An 11655-nucleotide genomic window follows, 5' to 3' on the forward strand; every position below is an offset into this window, starting at 1 on the left:
TCTTCTAAGGAAAGTATGCTTATAAAAATAGGCAGTTTTTGGAGTCTGCCAAGCCCTGCCATAACAGAAAATATTAATATAATTCCAGAAAAAGCAGTCTGTTTTATAAGCTATCCACTGCCAGCAGCTCCAAGCTGATTTCTGAAAAAGCAGAAATACAGGCAAGAAGTGGTTGAGAAGGGCAAGGAAAAGGGAAGTAACATTTGTGGGCACCAGCTACTTAGCCGGCTCTCTGCACAACGGGCTCTATAAACTTAACTTTAGTCTTATATTCTGCAGAAAGGTTCTATCATGTCTATTTTACAGATGGGAAAACTGAGTTTCAGGAAGGTCAAGTACTTTGCCATGGTCAGTACTCAGCACCAGTACTGGTGCTAAGTTAGTAGAACACATCAGTGGAGCCATTTCACACTTCCTTTTTCTGGCCTTTAGAACTAAAATGCCATACATTGAGCACCCTCCCTTAACAGAAGCAGCCAGTGGGCTGTGCAGACAAGGTGGCGGTCAGCTCAGGGCCTGGACTCCTCCAGGCTTGTCCAATGCTAAATAATGCAGTCAAGGTCATGAGGCAAAGACGACTTAAACAAGGAAAGGTACATGGTTGTGATACAATTTGAGACCTGGGTTTTAGAAAGTTTACAAAGACGAGAAGTGTGGGAGGGCCACAGGATGTTGCATTCCAATTCTTACTTTTGTATTTTCCAGGGAGCACGTTGTCAAAGGTGAAAGTCATGGAGTTGACCTTGCCGGAGAGCTGGAGGCTCCGCTTCTCACCCTGGCGGCTCAGGGACTGCAGAGTCACCAGCAGGTCACCACAGGTGTCTGCAGGAAAAAGAAGGGAGGGCCCCATGTGACCCCTCACAAGCTTCATCACAGGTTCGAATCCTAACCCTGTGTAATAGCGTCTTGCTACTGCTGAGCTCCTAAGAGGCAGTGGCAGGAGGGCTTCTTTCAAACTAACACGCGTCCACTTGACCCCAAGAAGCCTCCCTCGCATGCAGGTGGTCAGCAGCAAACAACAAAGGCAAAAGGAAAAGTTTCCCAAATCCCACCCCTACCTACTGACTTCTTTGAAACTATGTGTTCTTACTTTCCAGTGATATCTTACCCAAACAAGAGACTTTCCCGGAAACGGATGCCAAGAACTGTACAAAGGCCACATCCATCACGGGCCTGTCGGTCACAGTAAGAGGAAACATCTGGGGTTTCAGTGTCAGCCCTGCTCTGGTCTCTGCCTCAGGAACCATCACCTGCAGAAACGTGGATGGAATGTTAGAGGCTGCATTCGGCGGGATCTTCCCCCGACCTACAGGGCACTAGAACATTCATCTGGGTCCACAGCTAAAGAGATTTTGAAGGCCAAAGGTTCATTTCCAGGCCGATTTTACAGTCACAACAAATCCATGAATAACTCATGTGAAGGAAACACAGTTCTACCCAGATGAGAAATTAGCCTCAACAGACCCACGTGTATGAACAAAAGTCTATCTGGCCTAATTCTCCACAGGCACACAAAGCTGACCTGCCTCACTTACATACTAGAAACCATACTACATCCCAGTCTCTTTTACCGGCTTCGGATCACTCGTACTGTAAGCTCTAAACCTGTCAACACTATGTGGATGACACTTTGGTAGAATTAAGTCATTTTCTTCTTCCTATTGTCCTGTGTGCCTTTCATGGGCTAAGAAGAGGAACAGATGAAGGGAGCAGCGGCCAACTCTTTCATCCCTAGTAAAGATGACACTGTCCTTCCTTGGAAAAGTCCATCACGCTTCCGAAAGGGCTTCCAAAGGCTTGTCAATGTGGACATCTTCACAAGAAGCCAGCTACCATCTAATAAAGGCAGCTGTCAACCCACATGCCATGCTGTTCTGTGGAAGCAGGGAGAACGCAATCTCCTACCCTGTTTCCCATAGAGGGAGGGGCCCCACTCTGCCCTACAGGAGAGCAGAGTCTAACAGGGAACCTTCCCGGCCCTCTTCCTTTGTGTTACTTTCTCTTCCACAGGGAGGAAGGGCAGCTGCTGATTTGATGGGTGAGAGCCCAGAGAAACAGTCTCTCCCCAAGGGCAGGGCCACTGCGCTGAAAGGCATGGTGGGCTGACCTCTGCTCTGTTCTGTCTCTTGCTTGCTTGGGCCAGCTGTGGCTTGGGCCTTTACCATGGTGATGAGACCACAGGCCAGAGCGTCTCCCCCTTCTCGGCCTGCTTGAATGGGTAAGTCGCATGGTCCCTGCCCAGCCATCTTGAAGTCAGGGCAAAGCAGGAAATGGGAAGCTCCATTTTGGCCTGGGGTCCCAGAAGCCACACACTATGGCCATTTTTGAGCTGCCATTAGTAGAGTTCATTTTTGGTTTCCTCTTGGACTCATCGATATTTTACAGCAGCCAGAAGCCTGAAGGTAGAGGAGTGACTGGCAGCCTGATACTAATAAACACCAAGACTAGGAAAAAGAGAGACAGACGGCATTATTTTGTAGCTGGATGCCTATCTGGCTCTACTCTACTGATGCAGGCTTGTAAAGACTTAGAAACAAGAAGTTGGAAACTGGAATGCCCCTTCTCTAACCCCATTCTAGCTAATAACCCTTCTAAAAATCACTGCTTTTTCTCAAAACATTTTAAATGTAAAACAATGCATCGCACCTGAACTTTGTAAGTCCCTGGTTTTGCTTTAAAACAAAATGATCCATGAGCATCCGTCTCCACGGTGACCAAAGACTTGTCCTTGTCTTGAGATGACAGGACAACTTTGTATTTACTCATCTGCTTGACGGTGTCGGGGAAGCGAATGATTGATATCTGACCACAGACACTAAACCTGCAAAGAGAAGACCATTCATTCCAGCATGAGGACTCAATTATAACAGGAAAGGCTCTTATCAACCAAAAAAGACGCAGCCCTCTCCCAGCCCTTGTTCCTGAGAATAGTTTAATCTTAATGAAGAAACAGAATGCACTCCAGATGATTCTGGTTTTAAAAAGCAACCTTCAGAAAGAAGACTGGACCTTTTTCTACAGAACAGGGGCCCGTAGTGGGGCTGTTTGTGCGTTCTGGGTGACATCTGGCAATCCTCCACTGCAGAGGCAATTTTAAGAAAATCTGTAGATAATAAAAAACGTTTCAGGTAATTGGATCATTGACAGTGGAGCGCCTTGGACTGAGAATGTGGGCTAGCCCTTAAAAGCAAGAGCTCTAAGCTGCCTAAGAAACTGTGGCATTAACCAGGCCATCAAATGAGGCAGGATTATCAAAGACGTCTTCCTTGCTTGTGATTATATATAACACATGGATGAAAGCAAACTGGGCTATTGGAACAGAAAAGATAATTAAGTTAAAAAATACAGAGCTAAAACTGAACTCCTTGGGAGGTAGGAGCCACAAATGGAACTTATAACGGAAAATCCCTATTAAGGTAATGACTCAGATTTGAGATTCTAAATAAGGAGTAAGGTGTTGCAAGGCATCCCTCGAAAAACACATGAAAGGCCCCTCTGCGAAGACCATCATCCTTGGAGTGCTGGTCTTCATTTCTGAAGCAGACGGTGAGTTAAAGTGTAATAGTACATCCTAGCTGGGGGTCACAGTTGTCTTTCCAACCGTTCATTTTAAAGGCTCTTCAAGAATCATTTTAGATAAAAATTAGTTACTTTTGACATAAAGATAATCAAGAATGTTGGATTCTGACAATTGGGGTACATTAAATGTTGGAACCACCACTCTGCCTCAAATAAAAAACAGTGGAAAACACAATGGAATGGTGGAAGATTGTGTATGTGAAATCTAGGAATCATGAAAAATATCGTCATTCCTTCAGAGTGAAGGGACTGCCCAGCTTTATGAGTTCACTATCTCCAGCATGGGTCAACAAACTACCACCCAAGGACCAAGTCAGGGCCCCCCTCCTGTTTGTGTATGAATTGCAAGCCAAGAAAAAGATTTTTACACTCTTAAGTGGTTAAAAATAAAAAATAAAAAATAAAAAAAAATCAAAAGGAAGATATTTCACGACATGTAAAAATTATATGAAATGCAAATTGTGGTGTCAAAAAATGTAGTTTTGTTGCACTCTGCCCATTCATTTACAAATTGTCTGTCTCAGCTGTTGTCCTAGACACCGTATGGCTCATGAAGTCTAAAATATTTATTCTCTGGCTCTCCACAGAGGAAGTGTGCCAATCCCGGACCTAGTATATGCATTTTGGTTCTCACATTCCCCTACTGTGAACTTTCAGAATAAAAGGATGCGAAGCAAACACTGATACAATCATTCCCAAGGACCTTTCATATTCTCTTGATTCGTGTACCTGTCCGGGGACCCATCACCTTCTCTATTTCCTATCAAATCTCTTTGCCTCCCTAAGTTGTAAATATTTGAATCATAAGCTCTGTTTTAGCTCATATTCTTACTAAAAAGAACTGCCTATTTCCCCTAAGCCTCTAATCTATACTGGCTTAGTTTGGAAAAATAAACCAAAAGGGTGGTAGAAAAAGGTTCCGTTATACTGAAGCCCTTAAAAATTGATTTGTATCAATAAATTCTTTCAACAGGGTTTAATATCTAGATGGACAAAAATAGGTAATATTGGTAGATATTGAGGTAACTCTATTTTCACAGTCATTTGGACAGAAGCCAAAGAGTTTGTTTTTCAAAATGAGTTTTTTTGGGTTTTTTTGTTTTAAAGGAAGATTAGGCACCGTGGCTCAGCCTATAATTCCAGCACTTTGGGAAGTCAAGGAGGGTGGGTCACTCGAGGTCAGGAGTTCGAGACCAGCCTAGCCAACATGGCAAAACCCCATCTCTACTAAAAAATGTAAGAATTAGCCAGGTGTGGTGGAACGTGCTTATAATCCCAGCTACTCAGGAGGCTGGGGCAGGAGAATCGCTTGAACCCGAGAGGTGGAGGCTGCAGTGAGCTGAGATGGCGCCACTTTGTACTCCAGCCCGGGCAATGGAGACTCTGTCTCAAAAAAAATAAAAAGGAAAAGAAATAGTAAGAAGTATCAGTGTGCTAAAAAGGCAAGTGTACTATGTTGGCCAAAAAAAAAAGAGATTTTCCAAAAATGTTCAACAAATGCTGTTTTTCTTTCTTTGACCCAAATACTCTACTTTAAAGGAGAAAATAAATATATTTCCTCCATCTCCGTGAACAGCGTCTCCTCCATCTACCCAGTGGCTCAAATAAGAAACCTGAAACCTCAACAGCACAGGCCTGTGGGTGTGTTCTCCATGTGACCTACCACATCCATCTACTCCTCGCTCCCTCGCCTGCCAGTCGCCTGGGCCCAGCCACCACCATATCTCCTCCAGACAACCACCACCGCCTCATATCTGGCCCCTCCATTCACACCATGGCTTTCCTCCAATCCATTCTCCACACAGCAGCCAGGAAGAAAAACAAACTTTTTAAAGTACCATGATCCCTATCACTCCCTTGCCAACTGACAACTATTTTTTTTCTTGAGACGGTGTCTCACCGTGTCGCCCAAGCTGGAGTGCAATGGCACAATCTCGGCTCACTGCAACCCCTGCCTCCCAGGTTCAAGCAATTCTCCTGCCTCAGCCTCCCGAGTTGCTGGGATTATAATAGGCGTGCACCACCATGCCCCGCCAACCTTTTGTCTGTTTAGTAGAGACCGGGTTTCACCATGCTGGCCAGGCTGGTCTCGAACTCCTGACCTTGTGATCCACCTGCCTCAGCCTCCCAAAGTGCTGGGATCACAGGCGTGAGTCACCACACCCGGCCAACCAACTGACAACTCTTAACGGGTTTCCACTGCATTAGGGAGCAAAGCCCAACCCCAAAGTAGGGCTACAAGGCCCCAGAGCTCCCTGACCGTGCACCCACCTCCTCCAGCTGCAGAGACTGCCTTTCAGGTCCTTCCTATCCTGTGCAGGCCTCTGAGTATGCTGCTCCTCTGCTAGGCAAGGTCCTTCTTTATCTACCTTTCAGTCTTTACTAAGGTCTCTGCAACCCAGAGAGCCTTGCAGAGATCCCAGTCTAAATTAGCTCTTCTTGTCGCACCCTGGTCTCTTCCCTGCACAACACCTGCCATAATTTAGCATCACAAATGTATTGTCTTTTTTTAAAATCTTGTTACTTTATTTGTTAATTTTTATCTCTTTATTTATTTATTGTCAGACCAGGTTATGAGACTAGCTAATTTTTGTATTTTTGGTAGAGATGGTGTTTTGCTAAGTTGCCCAGGCAGGTCTCAAACTCCTGGGCTCAAGCGATCCACCCGCCTCTGCCTCCCAAAGTGCTGGGATGGATTACAGGTGTGAGGCACCAAGCCTGGCCACAGATGTATTTGTCTTCAGTCTGTCTCCCTGGTAGGGTGAAAGCCCCATCTCTGGAACACTAGTTTGATTAATTATTAGGTACGAAGCATTTCTCAGTGTCTTATCTAGAGTAACTGCGCAAAGTGTTTATGGAAGGTGGGAAGCACTTAAATCTAAGAATTACTTTCTGAGGGTGATTTGCTTCCTCGTCCTCCATTCACCACTGGACTCCTTGACCTCTACCTCCATCTGTCTACAGAAAAGAGTCACCATGGCCTCCTCAGTGATCAAGCCAGCAAACTGTTCACCAGGGCTCAGCTCCCTGGACCTCCCTGTTGGACACTACCTCCTACCCCAAACTTAGCTTTCTTAGCTCCTATGACCTCACACTCCCTAGGTCCCCCTTGGGTCACCTGGCACTCTGTTTTTGACCTACTGTTCTTCTCATTCTACCTGTACATATTTGAGGTCCTGGCTGCCACCTGCAGCCAAATCTTCAGGATTTACCATCCATCCAAGCACCTATTGAAGAGCTCCACCTACTGGTCCTAGACCAACGTGGCCAAAACTGAACCTCATCATCTAACTGGCTCCTCTTTCTGTCCCCAGCCATCGCAGCTCTCAAGCTGGGCATCCTAAAGTATCTCATCAATCTGTCCTTGACTTCCCTACAAGGCAAGCCATTGTTGCCTCTGCTTACAGACCTCCTGTGCCCAAGTCCTGTCCGCTTCAAAGCCACTCTCCCCCATGCCATTGTTTTCAGAATGCCCTACTGAAAACAATGATCAAAGCTTGTTATCTTGATACTCAAAACCGCTCATGGCCCCTTGGCCCCAGTGGGAGAAAGCCCCTATGCCCTGGTGGGGTGTGAGGAGGTGCTATGGGGTTGGCCTCATCACCTCCTTCACCTGCCAGTACATTCTGCTATGGCAGCACGCAGCTTTACACCCGTAGCCACCTCATGCTGCTTTGAGACTGCCTGACTTTGCTCATGCCGCGCTTCTCCCAAGCAGACCCTGCGTTCTCCTTCTAAGCTACTGTTTTGGGAGCACCTGTTGTATCTAAAGCTGTTCTGCAGGTGACATGCAGGTGGATCTGGGATCTGACCCCAAAGCCCGAGTTCTTGGCACTACACAGTCTTGCTTCAGATGATGGTAAAACCACACGAATTCAACCACAAGATGTCCCTGACTGTACTTACAGTATAATGAGTAACTACAAGCAGGAAGAACTACACCAATGACCTGAAGCCCCTTCCAATAAGCTTTCTCAACCAACAATACCATCTTCTAAAATCTTCAAAGATTAAGCAGAGGGGTCCTGTGAAAGATCATGAAAGTCAGACATGAAAGATTTTTTAATTTCACAAGCTCATTTTAACTTGAAGCAAGGGACTTTTCATTAAGCATCCAACATGTCAGTACCTTCAGTTTGCAAGATTTAGAACTAATCTTTCTTGGCCGGGTGCGGTGGCTCACACCTGTAATCCCAGCACTTTGGGAGGCTGAAGCAGATGGATAGCCTGAGGTTAGGAGTTTGAGACTAGCCTGGCCAACATATAGTGAAACCCTGTCACTACTAAAAAATACAAAAATTAGCTGGGCATGGTGGGGCACGCCTGTAGTCAAAGCTACTTGGGAAGCTGAGGCAGGAGAATCGCTTGAACCCGGGAGGCAGAGTTGCAGTGAGTCAAGATGGCACGACCGCACTATAGCCTGGGCAACAGGGCAAGACTCTGTCTCTCAAAAAAAAAAAAAAAGTACTAATCTTTCTTAAGTTCTTAAGCTCAGCAAAGACACACAGATCACAGGTCATTTTGTTTTACATTGGCTGCCAGCATAAACACTGGCACTTCCAAATCCACACAATAAGCTTACCCTGTTGCAATAATGTCAGCCAGCTGAGGTGTGTTCGGTGCAATTTTGATGGTGACCGTTTCAAAGTAGAGGTGCTCTTTCTGAGCGTGGATGGTGTATGTCCCTGTGGTTATGTTCTCAAGGCGGAATGAGCCATCAGCTTTTGTTTTAACTGTAAAACAAAAACACACGAACAGAAGATAAGCCAAAAACAACTGTGTATCCTTACACGTACACCAGAATACTTGAGACCAAAAGCTGCCCTGTTTTCATATAGTCATCGGTTCCTTTCCATTTCTCTCTGTGGTCCAGAAAGAGCGCTGGCCAGCAGCTCACCTTTGATTTGGTTATTCAGGGTGACAACTGCTTCTGGAACACCATCTCCTTCGGGTCCGTTCAAGACCCTCCCAGTGACGGAGAATCCCATGACGTGGAACACGGGCTAGAAAACATAGAACAGGAAGAAGGTGCTCAAAGGTGCTCCTGTGCCAGAGCCACGAAGCCGCCTTCTGCTGCGCCAGCCATCGCCCACCATGTCTGCTCCTGCTGCCCACCTCCCAACCCTCAGTCCCCCAGTCCTGTGTGCCAGCCGGGCTCCGTCTCACTTTAGCCACATCTGTCTTCTCTGTTCTCTTCCCAACACACTGCTGAGTGTCAAACAACAGAAAAGGTCTAGAGACTTACTTTCCTAGTTAAAAGGTCACTGACTCAGGCTTCTAAAAGCCCTCCACCCTTAACCCTGTGCCCTCTCCTCCCCTCCAGATGCCCCCATTTTGGTGAACCACGTCTTCCTCCAGTCTCCCATGCACACCCCAGCATCACTTTGGACGCCCCCTCCCTGCTCCTCCAGCATCCATCACTCCTGTGGATCCCACCTTTGCAAGGTCTCACATGCCCCCTCCTGTCTTTCCACCACGGCCTGAACACAGGTCCTTATGAAATCCACCTAGGCCAGGCGCAGCGGTTCACACCTGTAATCCCAGCACTTTGGGAGGCCGAGGCAGGCGGATCACTTGAGGTCAAGAGTTCAAGACCAGCCTGGCCAACATGGTGAAGCCCTGTCTCTACTAAAAATACAAAAAATGAGCCGGGCGAGGTGGCGGGCGCCTGTAGTCCCAGCTACTCGGGAGGCTGGGGCAGGAGAATGGCGTGAACCCGGGAGGCGGAGCTTGCAGTGAGCCAGGATCGCGCCACTGCACTCCAGCTTGGGCGACAGAGCAAGACTCCGTCTCAAAAAAAAAAAAAAAAAAAAAATACAAAAATTAGCCAGGTGTGGTGGCAGGAGCCTGTAATCCCAGCTCCTCAGGAGGCTGAGGCAGGAGAATCACTTGAACTCGGGAGGCAGAGGTTGCAGTGAGCCGAGATCGCTCCAGCCTGTGCGACACAGCAAGACTCTGTCTCAAAAAAAAAAAAAAAAGGAAAAAGAAAAAAAAAGAAATCCACCTAGACCACCCTCCTCCATCCCCATCACTAACTCAAACGTGGTCCCATGCTCCGTATCTGTGTCTGTGCCCCACTCGCCTGTGAGCAGCACACCTGTGCTTTCTCTGCAGTTACCGAGTTCCAGCCCTGATCTGTGTATCCTCAAGGTCACCACTGCTAACCTAGTTTAATATCTTCATCAAACTTACCAGTATCTGAAATGTCCTTGTTCGATTTCTTAGTTGTCTCCCTCCCACTAGCATGTTACCTCATGAAGACAGGGACCTTTTCTGTCTTAGTCACCTGGTACACAGCAGGCACTCAATAACTGACTCATGAATGAGTGAATGTGTGCATGCACGTGTGCAACAGCATCTGAGATGAAGCTTTAAATAATTAAATTACTTCCTTTTTATGCTGGTAGCCCTTCTTATTTTTATTTTTATTTTATTGTTTCAGCCAATGGTTTCTAAGTGATGGTCTCACATGACAGGTATTCCTTCTTGATCTTTCCAAAAAGACACGTTTCATTCCATCCATTACCTACTTATTAATTCACATATGTACTCAACAAATATTTTTACTGGGCACCTACTATATGCCAGGTGCTGAATCACATGTTAGGAAAACAGTAAAGAATAAGACACTTAACGGTTCTTGACCTCAGGGAACTTACAGGGCCCGATTCCCTGAAATTCCATTCATCATTTTCAAAATCTGTATTTGGCTGTAATCTGGGAATAGCTGTCTATTCTCACCGGCCCCCATCCTTCTCTGCAAGTCACGTGAAGCAAAATAAAGGCTTCATCTTCTCACCCTTCTTTTTCCCCTCCAGTGTACAGCAGAACGGTCAAACACATCACTGAATCTTAAAAAGCAGAGTCTGCACCCCACTGTGCATATGACCTAAAAGCCCGCTCCTGCCAGTTTAAGCTATTTTAACACAGTACTTTCCAATGTAATATAAAAAGAAAATGATTAAAATATAATTTCTTCAATAATTCTAACACCGGGTGGTCCACTTAGGAGAGGCTGTTATTTTCTTTTGGGATTTGCTCTAGTTAGCCAATTTTCTACAGTAACCATTTTCTACTTCTGTAACGAAAGGAGACATAAGTGAGATGAAAACTACATTTACCATCTATGTGAGGGTCTAGGCAGTTTATCAAGCCACGTACCACACTGCCCATTCCTATCACCACGGTCCTAGCTCTGCCAGTTCTCACCTGGTTTATGGCCATGGCATCCCAACTGGTCCCCCACTTCCACCCTGACACCCTGCAAACTCTCCTCAACACAGCTGCCAGAAGGATCACGCCGCTCCTCTGCTAGGAACCTTCCAGTGGCACCAATTCTCACCCAGAGTTATAGGCAAAGTGGCCCACCAGGCCCCGCACAATCTGCCCTGTCACCTCCCTGAACCTCTCTCCGCCTCCTCCTTCCTTGCTCATTCCCTCCACTCCAGCCACCCTGGCCTCCTTGGGGTGCACACTCCTGCCCCAGGACCTTTGCACATGCTGTTTCCCCAGTCTTACACACTCTTCCTGCAGGAGTGAAGTAAGGTTCTCTCGTTCTTTCCCCTCAGGTTGTTGCTCAAATGTCACCTTCACAGGGAGGACTTCTCAAAAACACCCTATATACAACTGCAACCCCTGTCTCCACCCTGATACTGCACGATCTCCTTTCTTCCTTTATTTTTCTAGAGAACACTTATCACCTTCTACTGTACTTTCTAACTTATTCATCTATACATGTATGGACCCTTCCCGTCATTAGAACATGAAGTCTATCCAGGTGCAGCGGCTCACACCTGTAATCCCAACACTTTGGGAAGCCGAGGCAGGCAGATCACTTGAACCCAGGAGTTAGAGAACAGCCTTGGCAACATGGTGAAACCCCATCTCTACAAAAAATACAAAAATTAGCTGGGCATGTTGGTACGCGCCTGTGGTCCCAACTACTCAAGAGGCTGAGGTGGAAGGATCACTTGAGCCCTGGAGGCAATGGTTGCAGTGAGCTGAGACCGCACCACTGCGCTCCAGCCTGAGCCACAGTGAAACCCCGTCAAAAAAAAAAAAAAAAAAAAAAAAAAA

At 46.5% G+C, this 11655-nt stretch overlaps 1 protein-coding gene across 1 annotated transcript in view; it reads right to left on the reverse strand.

The window, feature by feature from the left end:
* The window catches only part of LOC105547537 (nodal modulator 2), a 77515-nt gene that overhangs the window by 38522 nt on the left and 27338 nt on the right, over positions 1-11655 (reverse strand). The window contains exons 9-13 of the mRNA XM_011991190.1: positions 8477-8582; positions 8162-8312; positions 2647-2821; positions 1109-1250; positions 691-822 (exon numbers count right to left, since the gene is read on the reverse strand). Of these exons, the coding sequence (XP_011846580.1) occupies positions 691-822; positions 1109-1250; positions 2647-2821; positions 8162-8312; positions 8477-8582 (706 nt within the window). The remainder of the gene's footprint in view (positions 1-690; positions 823-1108; positions 1251-2646; positions 2822-8161; positions 8313-8476; positions 8583-11655) is intronic.

This window comes from Mandrillus leucophaeus, unplaced genomic scaffold (genome assembly GCF_000951045.1).
Source record: "Mandrillus leucophaeus isolate KB7577 unplaced genomic scaffold, Mleu.le_1.0 Scaffold390, whole genome shotgun sequence".
Taxonomy (NCBI): Eukaryota; Metazoa; Chordata; class Mammalia; order Primates; family Cercopithecidae; genus Mandrillus; species Mandrillus leucophaeus.